Source organism: Panthera uncia, assembly GCF_023721935.1.
Source record: "Panthera uncia isolate 11264 chromosome B2 unlocalized genomic scaffold, Puncia_PCG_1.0 HiC_scaffold_25, whole genome shotgun sequence".
Taxonomy (NCBI): Eukaryota; Metazoa; Chordata; class Mammalia; order Carnivora; family Felidae; genus Panthera; species Panthera uncia.
Window position 1 is genome coordinate 10,438,262 of NW_026057581.1, and position 15,042 is coordinate 10,453,303.

The 15,042-nt window shown below is 44.8% G+C and overlaps 1 protein-coding gene across 6 annotated transcripts in view; it reads right to left on the reverse strand.

The window, feature by feature from the left end:
- KDM1B (lysine demethylase 1B) overlaps window positions 1-15,042 on the reverse strand; it is a 68,712-nt gene that overhangs the window by 24,479 nt on the left and 29,191 nt on the right. For all 6 annotated transcript variants that reach the window (XR_007463083.1, XM_049654990.1, XM_049654989.1 and 3 more), the window contains 6 exons: window positions 11,712-11,916; window positions 9,276-9,460; window positions 5,764-5,940; window positions 5,295-5,369; window positions 2,073-2,210; window positions 931-1,102 (listed from right to left, as the gene is read on the reverse strand). Coding sequence is in view for 5 of the 6 variants with exons in the window: in XM_049654990.1 (XP_049510947.1) it covers window positions 931-1,102; window positions 2,073-2,210; window positions 5,295-5,369; window positions 5,764-5,940; window positions 9,276-9,460; window positions 11,712-11,916 (952 nt within the window). In the remaining variant the exon portion in view is untranslated. The remainder of the gene's footprint in view (window positions 1-930; window positions 1,103-2,072; window positions 2,211-5,294; window positions 5,370-5,763; window positions 5,941-9,275; window positions 9,461-11,711; window positions 11,917-15,042) is intronic.

Here is a 15,042-nt window from a genome sequence, read left to right on the forward strand (position 1 = left end):
AGGAAAAGGGGAGTAAAGAGAAGGGACGGTCCCTGTCACGGAGACGTTTACTCCAAACAGTGATGCAGCATCTATCAAGATGAAGAAGTAAAAACCCTTATAAGGGAACATACAGCTGAAACAAATTAACATCTTGCGAACGGAATCATACTTTAAGAAACCCAGACATTCGCCGAGAACTACAAGTCAATACATTCAGGGCATAAAAATTGTAGGTTAAGTAAATATCAATTTAAGAAGCAGTATGGTAAAATCTCCGCTGGCACCCTCACGGAAATGAGTTCTTACAGACAGTCAAGTTTTCGAAAAGAGTACACTTAGTACGTTTTGGTCCATTTAGTACCAAAGCCTAACGATTCTGAATTTAAAATTTTAAACTGTAATACACATTCTTGAATTCTTAAAACATACTGAAAAAAAAATCTCAACCTACTGCCCAAAACAGGGAAAGGAAATCCTGGCATACAGAAACTCTCTTACCTAGAAAGGGCGTTATGTCATTGACCATTCACAAGGGGCTTACCACAGTTTCCTTAAAAGTAAGCTCCTAGGGGCAACTGCAAATTAAACATTTAAATGATCATTTTAAACACCAGCTATTTTATGCAACATAAGATCCACGAGTGCTCGTGAACACGGGCATCTAAAGGTCCCTGAGGAAGATCTGCTTTCCAGAGTGGGACAGTCTGGAGAATTCAGCAGTCCAAAACGAAGGTTCAAAGGACTCCACTTTTTTTTTTTTTTTTTTTTTTTAAGTAGGCTCTATGCCCAACATGGGGGCCTGAACTCACGACTCCGAGATCAAGAGTCACATGCTTCACTGACTGAGGCAGCCGGGCACCCCTCCAGAGGACTCCTCTGCTCCTGCTAATCCAGCTTTGGGTTACAGAGAGACTCCCAAGGAACAGTCAGAACCCCATTCTCCCATACCTCCTAACGGAACATCTTGGAGCTGAGTCTTATCCTTTCTCCACTCAGAGACAACATCCAAGAGAGCATTAAAATGAAAATCCATGCGCTTGTCAATAGTGGGGTCAGTTATTCTTCCACCTTCCTGAATTAAGTCACATCTCTCTCCAAATTTATGCATGCTGATGCCAAGCTTCAAAATAATAAGAATAAGAAGGTGAAAATTTTCCCTGGAAAAAACACTTACAGGTTCTAAGCTGAAATCAGACAGAGCTCTCTCATGGAGAAAATGGTCTAACAGATCCCGAAAGTAAAGCTACACATGCCTCCTGGGGAGTGGCAGCCAAGTCAGGCAGTGAGGAAAGAGCAGGAAATCGAGGAGCGCTTCTCTCAGGAAAACGTGAGGTAACAGCAGGCAGCTTCTATGCCACGCACCCTACAGCTTTGTGGCCAGTGGCCAGGGTCTGTTAATGCTTCAGGTGCTACAGCTGCACATGGCCTCCCCTCGCTCTGACGTCCTGTCCCCTGCGTGGACCCTCACAGGAATGAGCACGCAACCACACCAACACTCACAGAAGCTGATGCCGAATTTACGGCAAATAAGCAGTTCAGAAAAAAACCTTGGGCCTACCAGGTCTTCAAAGAAACTATGTAGGGTTGCCCGATAAAAGACAGCATGCCCTCTTAAAACTGGACTCTCAGATAAATAACGAGTGGTTTGGGTTTTGGGGGGGGGGGGTGTTTTTTGTTATTGTTTTTTTAGTATAAGTATATCCCAAACATCACATGCAAAATAGCCCACATGGTACTTGGGATATACTTATCCTAAAAAAATTTACTTATGTATCCAAAAGGTCAAATTTAGCTGGGCATGCTGTGTTTTTATTTGCTTCACCCAGCAAACCTTAAAATGACAAGCTTATCAAGTGGCCTGCAAATAACACACAAATAGAATTATAGATCTCAGGAAAAAATCTTCTCTGTGCTCTCGCTCCACTTTCTCAGAAAGGAAGAACTGTAACTGTTTTTATCGGGGATGAGGGGGCAAGAAACCATTTGGGGGTTGTTATTTATCATCCAGAAGCGTATTAATACTATACGAAAACAAAATGAGACAGTTTTTTCTTCTGCTTATCTACGAGACGAATCATCAAGAAACCCACTTGTTCACACATGAGTGCTACCGGGTTGTTGATACAGCCATTGACAATCTGCGCCCCTCTTCCCACTGTGACGCCTTTGAAAGATTTATCATCCCATACTCGGCCTCCGATTCTGTCTTTGGCTTCCAGGACAGTCACCTAAAAAGATAGGCAATCAGGGAAGCTACACAGGAATAGAGTAGCCATTTAAATACAGTACTACAAAGGCAAAATGACACAGGTAAGTTCCATACGTAGTAAATTATTAGATCGCTTGCGAACAAAAGTTTAAAAAGAGGGTGGTGTGAGCAGAAGCCAAAGTAGATGTTAAAACACACAATCCCGCTTTTAGCAAGGAGTGAGTAGCCTGCTGGAGGAATGCCTTAAACTGTCCCTCCTCCAACCCCACAATGAGAAGATTTGCTGAGCCAGCACGTGAGATGCACTAAGAGCTTTTATGAAATACTATCCCACAAATTAAAAAGCACTAAAAGAAACTAGGTTAATGCAGTGATTTTGTCCTATGAAACATCTACGTATGTAGCAAAATTCCTTTAGCATTGCAAATGGGCTTTAATGTCCCTGAGATGTGACTATTAAAAAAAAAAAAAAAACAAGGGCACCAGGGTGGCTCAGTAGGTTAAGCGTCTGACTTCAGCTCAGGCCACGATCTCATGGTTCGTGAGTGGAAGCCCCACATCGGGATTGGAGCCTGAAGCCTGCTTCAGATTCTGTGTCTCCCTCTCTCTCTCTCTGCCCTTCCCTCCTTGTGCTCTTTCTCAAAATATAAACATTATTATTTTTTTTTTATCATATGTCATTCTACCCAACGATGACCTCGTGGGCTTGATCTAAGCAGGCTGGCCCCATACCCAGACGATTTTACCTCCCCCCAGATTTCTTTCTTTTTTTCTTCTTTTTAAGGGCTTAGATGAATCTGCGTTTTTTAACATTTTTTTAAAAATTATTTTTAAGTAATCTTTAGACCCAATGTGGGGCTTGAACTTACAACTCTGAGATTAAGAGTCGTGTGCTCTACTGACTGAGCCAGCCAGGTGCCTCTACTTCCCCCAAATTTCTGAGGGCAGGAGGGGCTGTGGGTGACAGCCCTGTGGCTGTAAGTGCTACACTTCTCTGGGCTGCAGTGACCCAGGGCAAATGGGAATCCTATGCAGTTCAAGGCCACCCATTCCACTTCTGGATCCCGGAAAACACTCTTTCAAATTGCTCAAGGAGGTTCCCCAAGTTAGCCATCTCCTAGGTTACTCAGGAGACTCTCTTTCCTGACCATGAGAAGGATGGGTGGTCTCTGTAGAGTCTGTCTTATCACCCGGCAAAAGAAAGGAGAGAACAGGTGGAGTCCTCTGAATATTTTATTCCTCATTTTCTTCAACAAGCAAGGCTATAGCCAAATTTCTACCCTCCCTACCCTCTTTCTTGGATTTCATTCAGATTAACACAGACCCACCCATTTCTAGATTCTTTTTCAGTATAAGAGGAAGGCAGGACATTAAAGACGGCACCCTAGACTTTGGATGTTAATAATCTCCCCTGTAACATAATCTGTAAATTTTCTAAGTAAAAACAAGAAATCTTGGCCCTAATATCTGATGCTGGAATAAATGATCAATTAAAACACTTCCTAGCTTAACGCCATTAAGAAAATATTTTGAGGGGCGCCTGGGTGGCTCAGTCTGTTGACCGTCCAACTTCGGCTCAGGTAATGATCTCACAGTTTGTGAGTTCAAGCCCTGCATCCGGCTGTCTGCTCTCAGCTCAGAGCTTGCTTTGGATCCTCTGTCGTCCCTACTCTCTGCACCTCCCCAGTTCATGTTCCGTCTCTCTCAAAACTAAATAAAACATTTAAAAAAAAAAAAAGATTTTGAAATGTAAACACACTTCCTATAAAACCAACTCAGGTTCTTCTGTTTCGTTAGCAACATAATGTAATCCAAGACTTAACGTCTTCCATTCAACTGAGGGAAACGGCTCTTAGACATGGCTACTGAAACCTTTTCTCATCTCAGAAACTCTTCCAGCAGAAGAGACACCATGGAAAAGAAGCTATCATTTCTTGGGGCGCCTGGGTAGCTCAGTTGGTTGAGTATCTGACTTCAGCTCAGGTTATGACCTCACGGTTCGTGAGTTTGAGCCCCGTGTCGGGCTCTGTGCTGACGGCTCGGAGCCTGGAGCTTGCTTTGGATCCTGTGTCTCCCTCTCTCTCTGCTCCTCCCCCTCTGACACTCTGTCTCCATCTCTCAAAAATAAATAAACATTAAAAAAAAAATTAAAAAAAAAAAAGCTGTCATTTCTTTCAGCCAGAGAAAAGTGAAGATTAATTCAATTCTACCAAGATGATTTTCATATCTGGTTTACTGAAAACCAAAGTCCTTGAAAAATAAGTGTTTAAAAAGGGGAAAGTGTCAGACCTAAAAAGTCACAGAAATCAAGGGGATGGCTAATTTGAATGAACCTAATAGAAATTAGATTCTAAATTGCACAATTTTTTTTCTAACAGTCTCTATTTTGGCTTTTGAATTGGAATATGGCCACATACTAGGTAAAAACTACCCTACCTTGGAGAAGCAAGCTGCCTCAAACAGGTGGAGCACACTTTAAAGTCATGCAATTCTGTCTCAACAACAGATTAATCCAATCTTGCTTCCAAAAGCAGGGATTTTTGTTTCTCAGAGTGAGAGTCAAAGTGTGCCTTTGAGGGGCACCTGGCTGGCTGTTGGTAGAGCATGCAACTCTCCATTCTCAGGGCTGTGGGTTCAAGCCCCATGTTGGGCACAGAGGACAGAGGTTACTCGAAAAAAGAAAATATATGCAAATTTCATTGTGTGTTTCAGAAACTTTTATACAAGAAATGGTGAACTTCTAAGCTGCTATTAGCTGTCTCAAGCTATTGCAAAAACAAAGACTTTTTCCCAATGTCCCCTCTATAGTGTCAATAACACCTGGGAAAAATTTCTGCTTTCATACCTGCACAGAATCTCTTCTGACTTCCTCATTAGGAGTCTAAAACCCTGTGTAAAGCTGTCTAAACTCTTTCTTTTATTAAACCAATTCTAAAATTTTTTTTATCTTTTCTAGAACCAATTGCAAAGATTTTAAAGATACAAAGATACAGTGCATTTAGAATTGCCCGCTAAAATCAGAAACTGGTTTCTAAATCTTAGAAAATCTGGACCAAAGGAATGGTTAACCATCTGTTATCAACTTCATGTCCCAAAATCTTACCTTAATGCCAAAGTTATGCAGTTGCCTAGCAGCTGCTAATCCTGCTGGACCAGCCCCGATAATGATGACTGATTTCTTTAAAAATAAAAAAAATAAAAAATAAATTAAAAATGGAGGGAGGGGGAAGGATCCAATTAGAGAAATGAAAACAATAAAACAATATACCCTGTTAGTTGTCTAGAAGGTACTAACCACCAAGCCATGTTAGCTCATCTACATTTCTTTGATGTTCACAGAAAGCTATTTTCCTAAAGAACCCGGAAGTACTGGTCTTAAGGAGTCCCCTCCTCCTTACAGTTCCTGACACTCTTCCCCAGAGCAACACACGTTCTACAAACGTCTTGCTTTATAACTTCTGTGGTGATGATGTGGCTGTTACTAGTATCATTAACTAGTATTCACTAGTATCTGCATGCTAACACTGATCATGGTGGTGGATGGTGTCCCCGTTAAAGCAACAGTCACCTACGTTGTGGTAATCTTTAGGAAGAAGACGCTGGTCGGTGCCGACGTTAAGAACCCCCGTGTTGATGAGCCCTTTTCTCGTCATAAAATAAAGTATCCTCTCCACTTCCTGAACGCATCGGATGCGCACGAGACCCCGAACGATGATGTGAGGAATACATTTCTGAGGTGTAAGAGCTTCCTGTGTTTGAAAACAAAACCAAGCTGTTAAAACAAATACAACACGTAACTCTTGGTTCCTCCAAAAGTTAAACAGAATGACTGTATGACCCAGCAATTCCACTCATATACACTGAAAAGAACTGACAACGTAGGTTCCAACAAAACTCACAGCAGCACTATTCAAACTACCAAAACGGTGGAAACCATCCAAGTGTCCATCAACGGATGAATGGATAAGCCAAAAGGGGTATACCCATACATGGAATATTATCTGGCCATAAAAAGAAATGAAAGTTCTGGGGTGCCTGAGTGGCTCAGTCGGTTAAACCTCTGATCTCGGCTCAGGTCATAATCTTACAGTTTGTGAGTTCAAGTCTCATGTTGGGCTCACCGCTGTCAGCAACGAGCCTGCTTCGGATCCTCTGTCTTCCTCGCTTTCTGCCCCTCCCCCTCTCATGCACCCTCTCTCAAAAATAAATAAAACATTAAAAAAAATGATATGAAGTTCTGATGACTGCTACCACATGGATGAACCCCGAAAACGTGATGTTAAATGAAGAAGCAACTGACAGAAGGCCACATGTTGCACGATTCCATTTATATAAACTACCGCACTGGGCAAGTCTACAGAGACAGGAAGTAGACTAGTGGTTGCCAGACTAGTACTGGGGGAAGGGAGGAATGGAGAGTCACTGCCTAATGGGTGTGGGCTTTCCTCTTGGGGTAACAAAAAAGTTCTAGAACTAGATATGGAGACAATCATATAACACTATTTACTTAATGCCACTGAACTGTACGTTTTCAAAGGTAAAAATGGTAAATTTTACATTGCATTTTACAATTAAAAAAAAAAAAAAACCACCTTTCAGGGTATATGAGTCCATCAGGTATCACTAAGATATAGTAAGATCAGAGGGAGGTTTGCCTTGTGAAGGACAAAAAGAAGAAAGGGACAAAAGGAAGATACAGCAATTTGCATTTTCTCTCCTAATCCTCTCCCGTCCCACAGAAGGACAGCTAGAGGGAGCGTGGGCTGACCACATCGTAAATACATTCTTGACTCAATAAACCACACAGCAAGGGCCACTGCTGAAGCCCACACTGCCACTGGTACTGGCAGAAAAGCTGGATTCTCATCACTGATATGAGGGGACAGATTTAGGAACTTGTTTAAAAAGGGGAGAGTGGCGCCTGGATGACTCAGTAGGTTGAGCGTCTGACTCATGATCTTGGCTCAAATCATGATCTCAAGGTTCGTAAGATCGAGCCTTATGTCAGGCTCTGTGCTGACGGCCTGGAGCCTGCTTGGGATTCTTTCTCTCCCCCTCTCTGCCCCTCCCCCGCATACATGCCCCCTTTCTCTCCCTCAAAATAAATAAACAAGAACAAAAGACACTGCCTTTCCCTACTCATCCCAACTTTGGCAAGGTCTCGGAACATTTCAAAGATTCAAGATTAACGTAGCCTTGACCCAGTGTCATGACACACAGAGAGAGCGAGTGGGGGAAGGGGCGGAGAGAGCGAGAATCCCAAGCAGGCGCCACACTGTCAGCACAGAGCCAGATTCGGGGCTCAACCTCACGAACCACGAGATCGTGACTTGAGCTGAAATCAAGAGTCAGACACTTAACAGACTGAGCCACCCAGGCGTCCCCTTACAATTTTCTTAATAATATTTTCTATAGCTGACTTTAAGAATATACTATGCAATACACACAACATACAAAACATGTGTGAATCAACTGCTTACGTTACTGGTAAGGCTTCCAGTCAACAGTAGGCTATTAGAAGTTTTAGGGGACCCAAAAGTTGTATGTGGATTTTTGAGTGGGTAGGGGATGGAGTCAATGCCTCTAACGCTCAGACTGTTCAAGGGTCAAGTGCATGCTCAAAGTATTCAAGAAATAACATTGGCTTGCGATGCTGCAGAAGGTAAAGAAATTTGTTTTCATGAAAATAAAAATGATTTCAAAATCTTTGACTCATAGCCTCTATATATGTGTTTTCCCACTAAAATATTAAACATAGGTAATACATACTATTTTATTAAATATTAAAATAGATCCAGGCTGATAAGTTCAGGATTTTTTTCCGTAAGCTTCTTCACCTGTATCAATTGATTTTCAAAGTCAAATGAAAAGAAACGTGAAGAAAAATGAATCCAAGACTGTTTTTCTGAAAAGTGTATCTTTGCAACTTATTTACAGGAAATTCTGACCACAATTTTGTTCAGTTCAGCAAATGTTTATTGAGCATCTACCTCAGGCCTGCTGGGAGGAAATGAACAAGTCTGCCTTGTCTAACCCACTTACATAATTCATATAAGTTGTAGTAACAGCCATAACCTAATCAGGCCACCTCATACTGGATTCTAACCCAGTGAGATACCAGGGTGGAATTGGAGTATCTATTCTTTTAAATATTTGCGAGAGACAGACAGACAGACAGACAGGGAGGGAGGGAGGGAGTGTGAAGGAGCAGGGGAGGGGCAGAGAGTGAGGGAGACAAGAGGATCCAAAGCAAGCTCTGAGCTGTCAGCACAGAGTTGGACGTGGGACTCGAATTCACCAACAGTGAGATCATGACCTGAGCCGAAGTCGGACACTTAACCGACTGAGCCACCCAGGCGCCCCTGGAATATCTTTCTTTAATCAAGATTAATTTGGCAGTCTTGCCAAAGGTTCTGGATTCAGCAGTTCCTCAAACAATTGAAGAAATTAATCAGAAAAATATTAGGGTTAGGAAACCCTTTGTTGTTGTTGTTGTTGCTGTTTTGAAGCTCATATTCCCTTCTCATTTAGCCTCGCCCCTTTCCAGGTAGGTGCTGCGTGAGGCCCCTGACATCTCTTCAGTCCCAGCAAACAGCAAAGCACTCACTAGTCTCCGCGTTGGAGGATAATACGATGTTAAGACTCTCTGCCTCCGGGGGTTTATGATACAGTCTTTAATGTTTTACTTCTCTTCCTCTTGGCATTCACAGCGGAACGCGCTCGGAACCAACTCTGCGCCATACACGCACTCACTAGAGTCAAGAGTTCTGATATGATCTGAAGTGGTGGTTCTCAGGATACAGAGACTTCGCACCCCTTGGGTAATACTTGGAGACACCTCTGATGGTCACGACCAGGGGTGAGCTAGTGGCATCTAGAAGGCAGAGGCCAGGGATGCCGCGCAACATCCTACGGTGCCCGGGAGAGCCCCCCACACAAAGACCATCCACCCAAATGTCCACAGTGCGCAGGTGGAGAATCCCCGATCTAGAAGGCCCCCCCGCCCCGCCCCACGGCTATCGCAGCCCCTCTCTTCCCAGGGCGGCCTCCACCCGCACGCGTCAGCTCACGTCCCTTCACTTACTTTGCAGTTAGTGTACCACAGCGCGAGGATGAGGTTCCTCAAGGCCAGGTACATGGTGGGGTCTCGGGAATACTCTGGGAACTCATAGAGCTCGTCCAGCTCCATCACGTCTGGCCTCACGCACAGGGCTTTACCGCACTCGTTGGGCTGATAGAAAGGCTGGAAGTACCGGTTCATGCCTGGAGCTGACAGAAGACACAGACGGGCAAATCCCACGGCCGTAACTTCCAAACCCAAACCAGGGAAACGCCAGGGCAAGACCAAACCGCAAGCGCCATGGTCTGTCCTACGATAAATTTCCTGCTTCCTCTGTCCAGCCGATGAAATACACACGAACTACCTATTTTCCCCATTCTTTCCTCACAAATTTAATTTCCATGGCATGGAAAATTTTTTTTAAGTTTTGACTGGGGTAACAACACCTGCCATAAAATCGACCACCTTCACCAAGTTCAGGTGTTGCGTGCAACCAGGTTGAGCACGTTCACATTGCTGTGCAACAAATCCCCCGAAATTCTGTATCTTGTAAGACTGAAACTCTGTGAACGTGAACTCCCCATGGAAATAGATGTTAACTCATTGGAATTTTTCTGATTAAAAAATGGGGCGCCTGGGTGCCTCAGGCGGTTTGAACGGCTCAGGTCATGATCTCACGGCTTGTAAGTTCGAGCCCCACGTCAGGTATTGTGCTGATGGCTCAGAGCCTGAAACTGCTTTGGCTTCTGTCTCCCCCTCTCTCTCTCTGCCCCTCCCCCACTCTCTCTCTCTGAAAAATAAATAAAACATTAAAAAATTTTAAAACAATGAATAGGTTCATAGAGGTACGTATCAATCCCTGACTCCTCTGAGAATCCTTGAACAGTGGGGTAACATTTACGGGGATAATCTATCCTCAGTGCTGTTTCTATGAACAGAGACTATTAATATAACAGGTACTTAGTTTTTTCTAAAGCCAGAAAAAAATGCTTTTTCCTAATCTGCCTTTCAAGAACATTGTCCCTATGTCATTAAACATGACTTCAATGGACAGAGAGTATTTTCCCATGATTTAACCACTCCCCCATTGCTGCACATTGAATTTTCATCTAATTATTTCACTATTATCAACAATGCAATATAAATCTTTGGACTCACATTTGATAATTTACTTCGATAATTAATTTAGGATAAATTCCTAGAATAAAGGGTGTCTGTCTATTTTAAGGTTTTCAATTCACAAACTGTCCCTCACAAATGCCCATACCCACATATAGCATTTGCAAGCCTGTTTCATTGGACCTTCATTAACCCTGGGATTTATCACTTCAGCTTTGATTCTGACCACCTCCACATTTTTAGAGGGCCCAGTGTTATTTGGTTAAAAACTTTAAAAAAATGCTTCCAGGTCAAAATCTATTTGCACCACCAAACATGAAGTTTGTTAGTGTCCAGACAGAGGAAGGTCTAAAATTGTTCCTTGTACACTAAGAATTCCAGTAGAGAATTTTAAAGATCCATTTAAAGTAAACGGTCAACAGCAGGTCTGGCCTGACCTGATGTTTTAGATTATTTTCAAGAGTGGATCACTTAGCTGAGATTTTCAATGGCTTCATTAGAAGCAGAGAGACTGGGGAGAGAGGAAAAAAAAAAAAAAAAGAAGGGCGACTCATACAGTTAAAACTATCTTCCAGTATGCCCAAGTTTGCATTATCTTCAAATTATGTAGCCACCTAAATTTCAAATAAAAAACTCCTTGGAGTGACTGGGTGGCTCAGTCAGTTAAGCAGCTGACTTTGGCACAGGTCATGATCTCACAGTTCATGAGGTTGGGCCCCACATCGGGCTCTGTGCTGACAGCACAGAGACTGCTTGGGATTCTCTGTCTCTCCCCCACTCGTTCTCTCTCTGTCAAAAATAAATAAACGTTAAAAAAAAAAACAAAAAAGATGGGGCGCCTGGGTGGCTCAGTCGGTTAAGCGTCCGACTAAGGCTCAGGTCATGATCTCACAGTTTGTGGGTTTGAGCCCCTCATCAGGCTCTGTGCTGACAGCTCAGGGCCTGGAGCCTGCTTCAGATTCTGTGTCTCCTTCTCTCTCTGCCTCCCCCGCTCACACTTTGTCTCACTCAGTTTCTCAAAAACAAATAAATGTAAAAAAGGAAAAAAAAAAAGAAATAAAAAGAAAATGTTGTTAAAAAAATAAATAAAAATTACTCCTTCAACTCCGTAGACACAATTCCTGGACGGGTGTTACAGACTTCACACTATGGAGGGGAAATTAACTGCACGATCTACACAAATGATACAACTGAGCCACGGCATAACTAAATGCATGAAATAATGAGGGGCCTTCTATCAGGCCACACACATTAAGAAAATGTCTTTTGCGTTCTGCTCGCCCACACGTGCCCGGGGAAAGAGGGGAAGGGGAAGCAGGGAGGGCCACGACCGGCTCTCACCCGGCGCAGAGGGGGCCGCCTTGGAGGGCTCCAGCTTCCCGGGGCTGGTGCTGCCGGCCGCGCGGTGCGTGCTGGCGCAGGAGGGGCTCATGCCCACGCAGTCGGGGTAGTAGGCAGAGAGCAGGGGTGCCGCCACGCTGTCTTTCAGCAGAGGAGGGAGGATGAGCATGGAGTACCACCAGTGGTTGGAAACTTCCGACACCCTCTGAAACGGGGCAGATAAGACAGAGAGGCGCAATGGCAGACAAGAACCGTACGTGTAGACCCAGCCAAGGACAGAGGACGCTGTGCGTCATTCACCCACGGCCCTCTCACACTCAACCACCCTACACCAGAGTTCCACACACTCCGATTTAGAAACAAAAAGAGCCGAGGGTCGGGGCGCCTGGGTGGCTTAGTCACCTGGGCATCCGACTTCGGCTCAGGTCATGACCTCACAGCTTGTGAGTTCGAGCCCCACATCAGCTGGCTGCTGTCGGCATAGAGCCTGCTTTGGATCCTCAGTCCCCTCTCTCTTTCTGCCCCTCCCCGGCTCACACTCTCTCTCAAAAACAAACATTAAAAAAAAAAGAAAAAATAGCCAAGGGTCCACGGAGAGAGCGTTTCCTAACAGAATTCTTTCAGAAGCACAGCAACAGCCTCCTCCTGTGCCCCTCAAACACCAACACCCCCAACCGCCAACACCAAATAAAGCTGCGTCCAGTACGTTATTATCTGTGCAGCATAATTACATGTAACGTAAGAGTCAGTACAGTCCACTACGCTGCAAGCTCAGGTTTCAGTCTGACACAAGAAACTTCTCTCTGGTCAGTAATCATTCATGATCTACCCCCCGCCCCCTTTTACTTAGGATCGGAAGATAATGGAAATTACGAAACTAGGCAGAAAAAAACAGCTCTCCTGAGAAGCAGCCAAGCATTACTCCTTTTTGCTAGAAGGTACTAAAAACTTTCAGAGGGAGGAGTACACTACAACTATCAAAATAAGATGCTAAATGTAGAAATGAAAAAAGCAGCTATTTTTGGCCTTAAAATATGTGATCGCATTCCAGAGCTGATTTAACATATGGAGTCATCGGATCGAAGCATCTGCAGGATGACTATTGCACTAAAAATCACATTTACTTGGCTTCTAAAGCGACACTGCCTCCAATCCTGTGTCAGACGGCCTTTTCTAAACATGATCTTGAATGTATGTTCCAAGAATTCTAAGAATCTGACACAGGAGAACCTTGAGCTCAGGGACCCTCTGCTGTCAGCTCTCCAGGCTCTGAGCAGATGCTACCTGCCATCAAGTGGGGGTTTGTGAACTCGAGGTCCAGAGGGCGAACGCGGTCCACGGATGCCTTTTGCTTGCCCCTCACCTTTCACAGGGTCCAAGCGTGGGACAAGCATTTTTCAGTTTACTAAGGGCCCCAACACCCCCTATAAATTATTCCCAGCTGCTTCACACATTGGCTGTACCAGCTCAGCCCCTGCAGGCATTTCAATTTGCAATCTGTTCTCAAGGCTACCCTTGCGGCCTGCCTGTGCTGCACTGAAAAAGCACAGAAACTTCAGTTCCCTCCCTGACACACCAGGGCGGCCTCTGGGGACTCCTTCCCAGCGTAACCCCAAGGAGAAAGGACACGGAGCGTTCAGACCCTGACAGTCCATCCACATGGACCGCGCAGAGGTCAGAATGGAAGTGCCCCAGCAAACATGAACCCAAGCTCTTCCCAATCTCTTCTGCTTCCTGGGTCTTGCAGCTGTTGGTGAACTGAGGACCCAAGAGGGGCCCTGCCACCCTGATACCTGCTCCCAATCCTTCTGCCCCCTGAAGCTGACGTGAAGGTGCTCCAACCAGCCTCTGCCCTGGGATGTGAGCCGCTCCAACAGCAACTGATGCACCAGCACCCCATCCTGCCGTTCCGAGAGCATCCACTCGGCACAGTGGCCACTCCTGGACATGCGGCAAGAATTCAGCTGATGCACCATCACCATTCGGCTGATGTACCCTTGACAACTGGGTACCATCAAGTACCCAGCTCTCACTTTCACTACACATGCCATAGAAGAAATCGTACTTGACATAGTGAATCGATTAGCACAGTTAATGAAGTAGCCACTACACTGGGTTAAATGGTGCTCCCCCAAAGTCTGTGTCCACCCAGAACCTCAGGATGTGACCTTATTTGGAAACAGGGTCTTGACAAGCGTAATCAGTCACACTAGAGGAGAGTGAGCCCTAAACTCACTGCAACTAACGGCCACATAAGAGGAGGAGAAGAGGGGCGCCTGGGTTGCTCAGTTAAGCTTCCGACTCTTAATTTTGGCTCAGGTCTTGATCTCACTGTTCGTGAGTTAGAGCCCCGCACTGGGCTCTGTGCTGACGGTGCAGAGCCTGCTTGGGATTCTCTCTCTCACCTCCTCTCTCTGCCTGTCCTGTTCTCTCTCTCTCTCAAAATAAATAAATAAATAAATAAATAAACTTAAAAAAAAAGTTTAAAAAAAAAGGGGGGAGGAAAAGAGACACAGGGATGGGGAGACACACAGGAAGAGGGTCACAAGGCAGAGAATGCAGTGATACTTGGACAAGCCAAGGAACGCCCAGGGTGGCTTGTAACATTGGAAGCTGGAAGACGCAGGATGAATGCTCCCCTGGAGCCTTCAGGGGGACAGCGGCCTTCATCTCAGACTCATAGCCTCTGAAACTAGGAGACAAGAGGCTTCTGTGGCCATCAGCCACTCAGGTTATGATCATTTGTTACAGCAGCTCTCAGAAGCTTATACAGCACTCACAGTTCACAGCCTGCTTTCAAAGTGACCCTAAAAGCCACAGGAATAGAACCGGGGTCAAGCAGCTGCTCCTGACTCTCTCTTAGCCAAACACAAGTAACTGGCAGGTCAAATCTGGGAACTCTTCCCAACTTTTATTTTTAAATTTATTTTTATTTATTTTGAGAAAGAAACAGAGAGCAAGCAGGGGAGGGGGAGGAAGAGAGGGGAGGAAGAGACAGGGAGAGGGAAAGGGGGAGGGAGCGAGGGAGAGAGGGAGAGAGGCAGGGAGGGAGAATCCCAAGCAGGCTCCACACTCAGCACAGAGCCTAACGTGGGGTGCAAACTCACAAACCCTGAGATCATGACCTGAGCTGAAGAGGCAGATGTTTAACTGAGCCACCCAGGTGGCCCAATCTCTTCCAAACTTTTTAAAGTTCTTACATCCCAAGAATATGGCCTCTGTCCTAAAGTTTCAGATTGTTCTGCATGCAAAAGGGTCTGATGTCAGGAGACAGATCCATAAGGTACTGCAACTATATTTGCAGTCATTTTTTCCTTTCTATCTATAATCT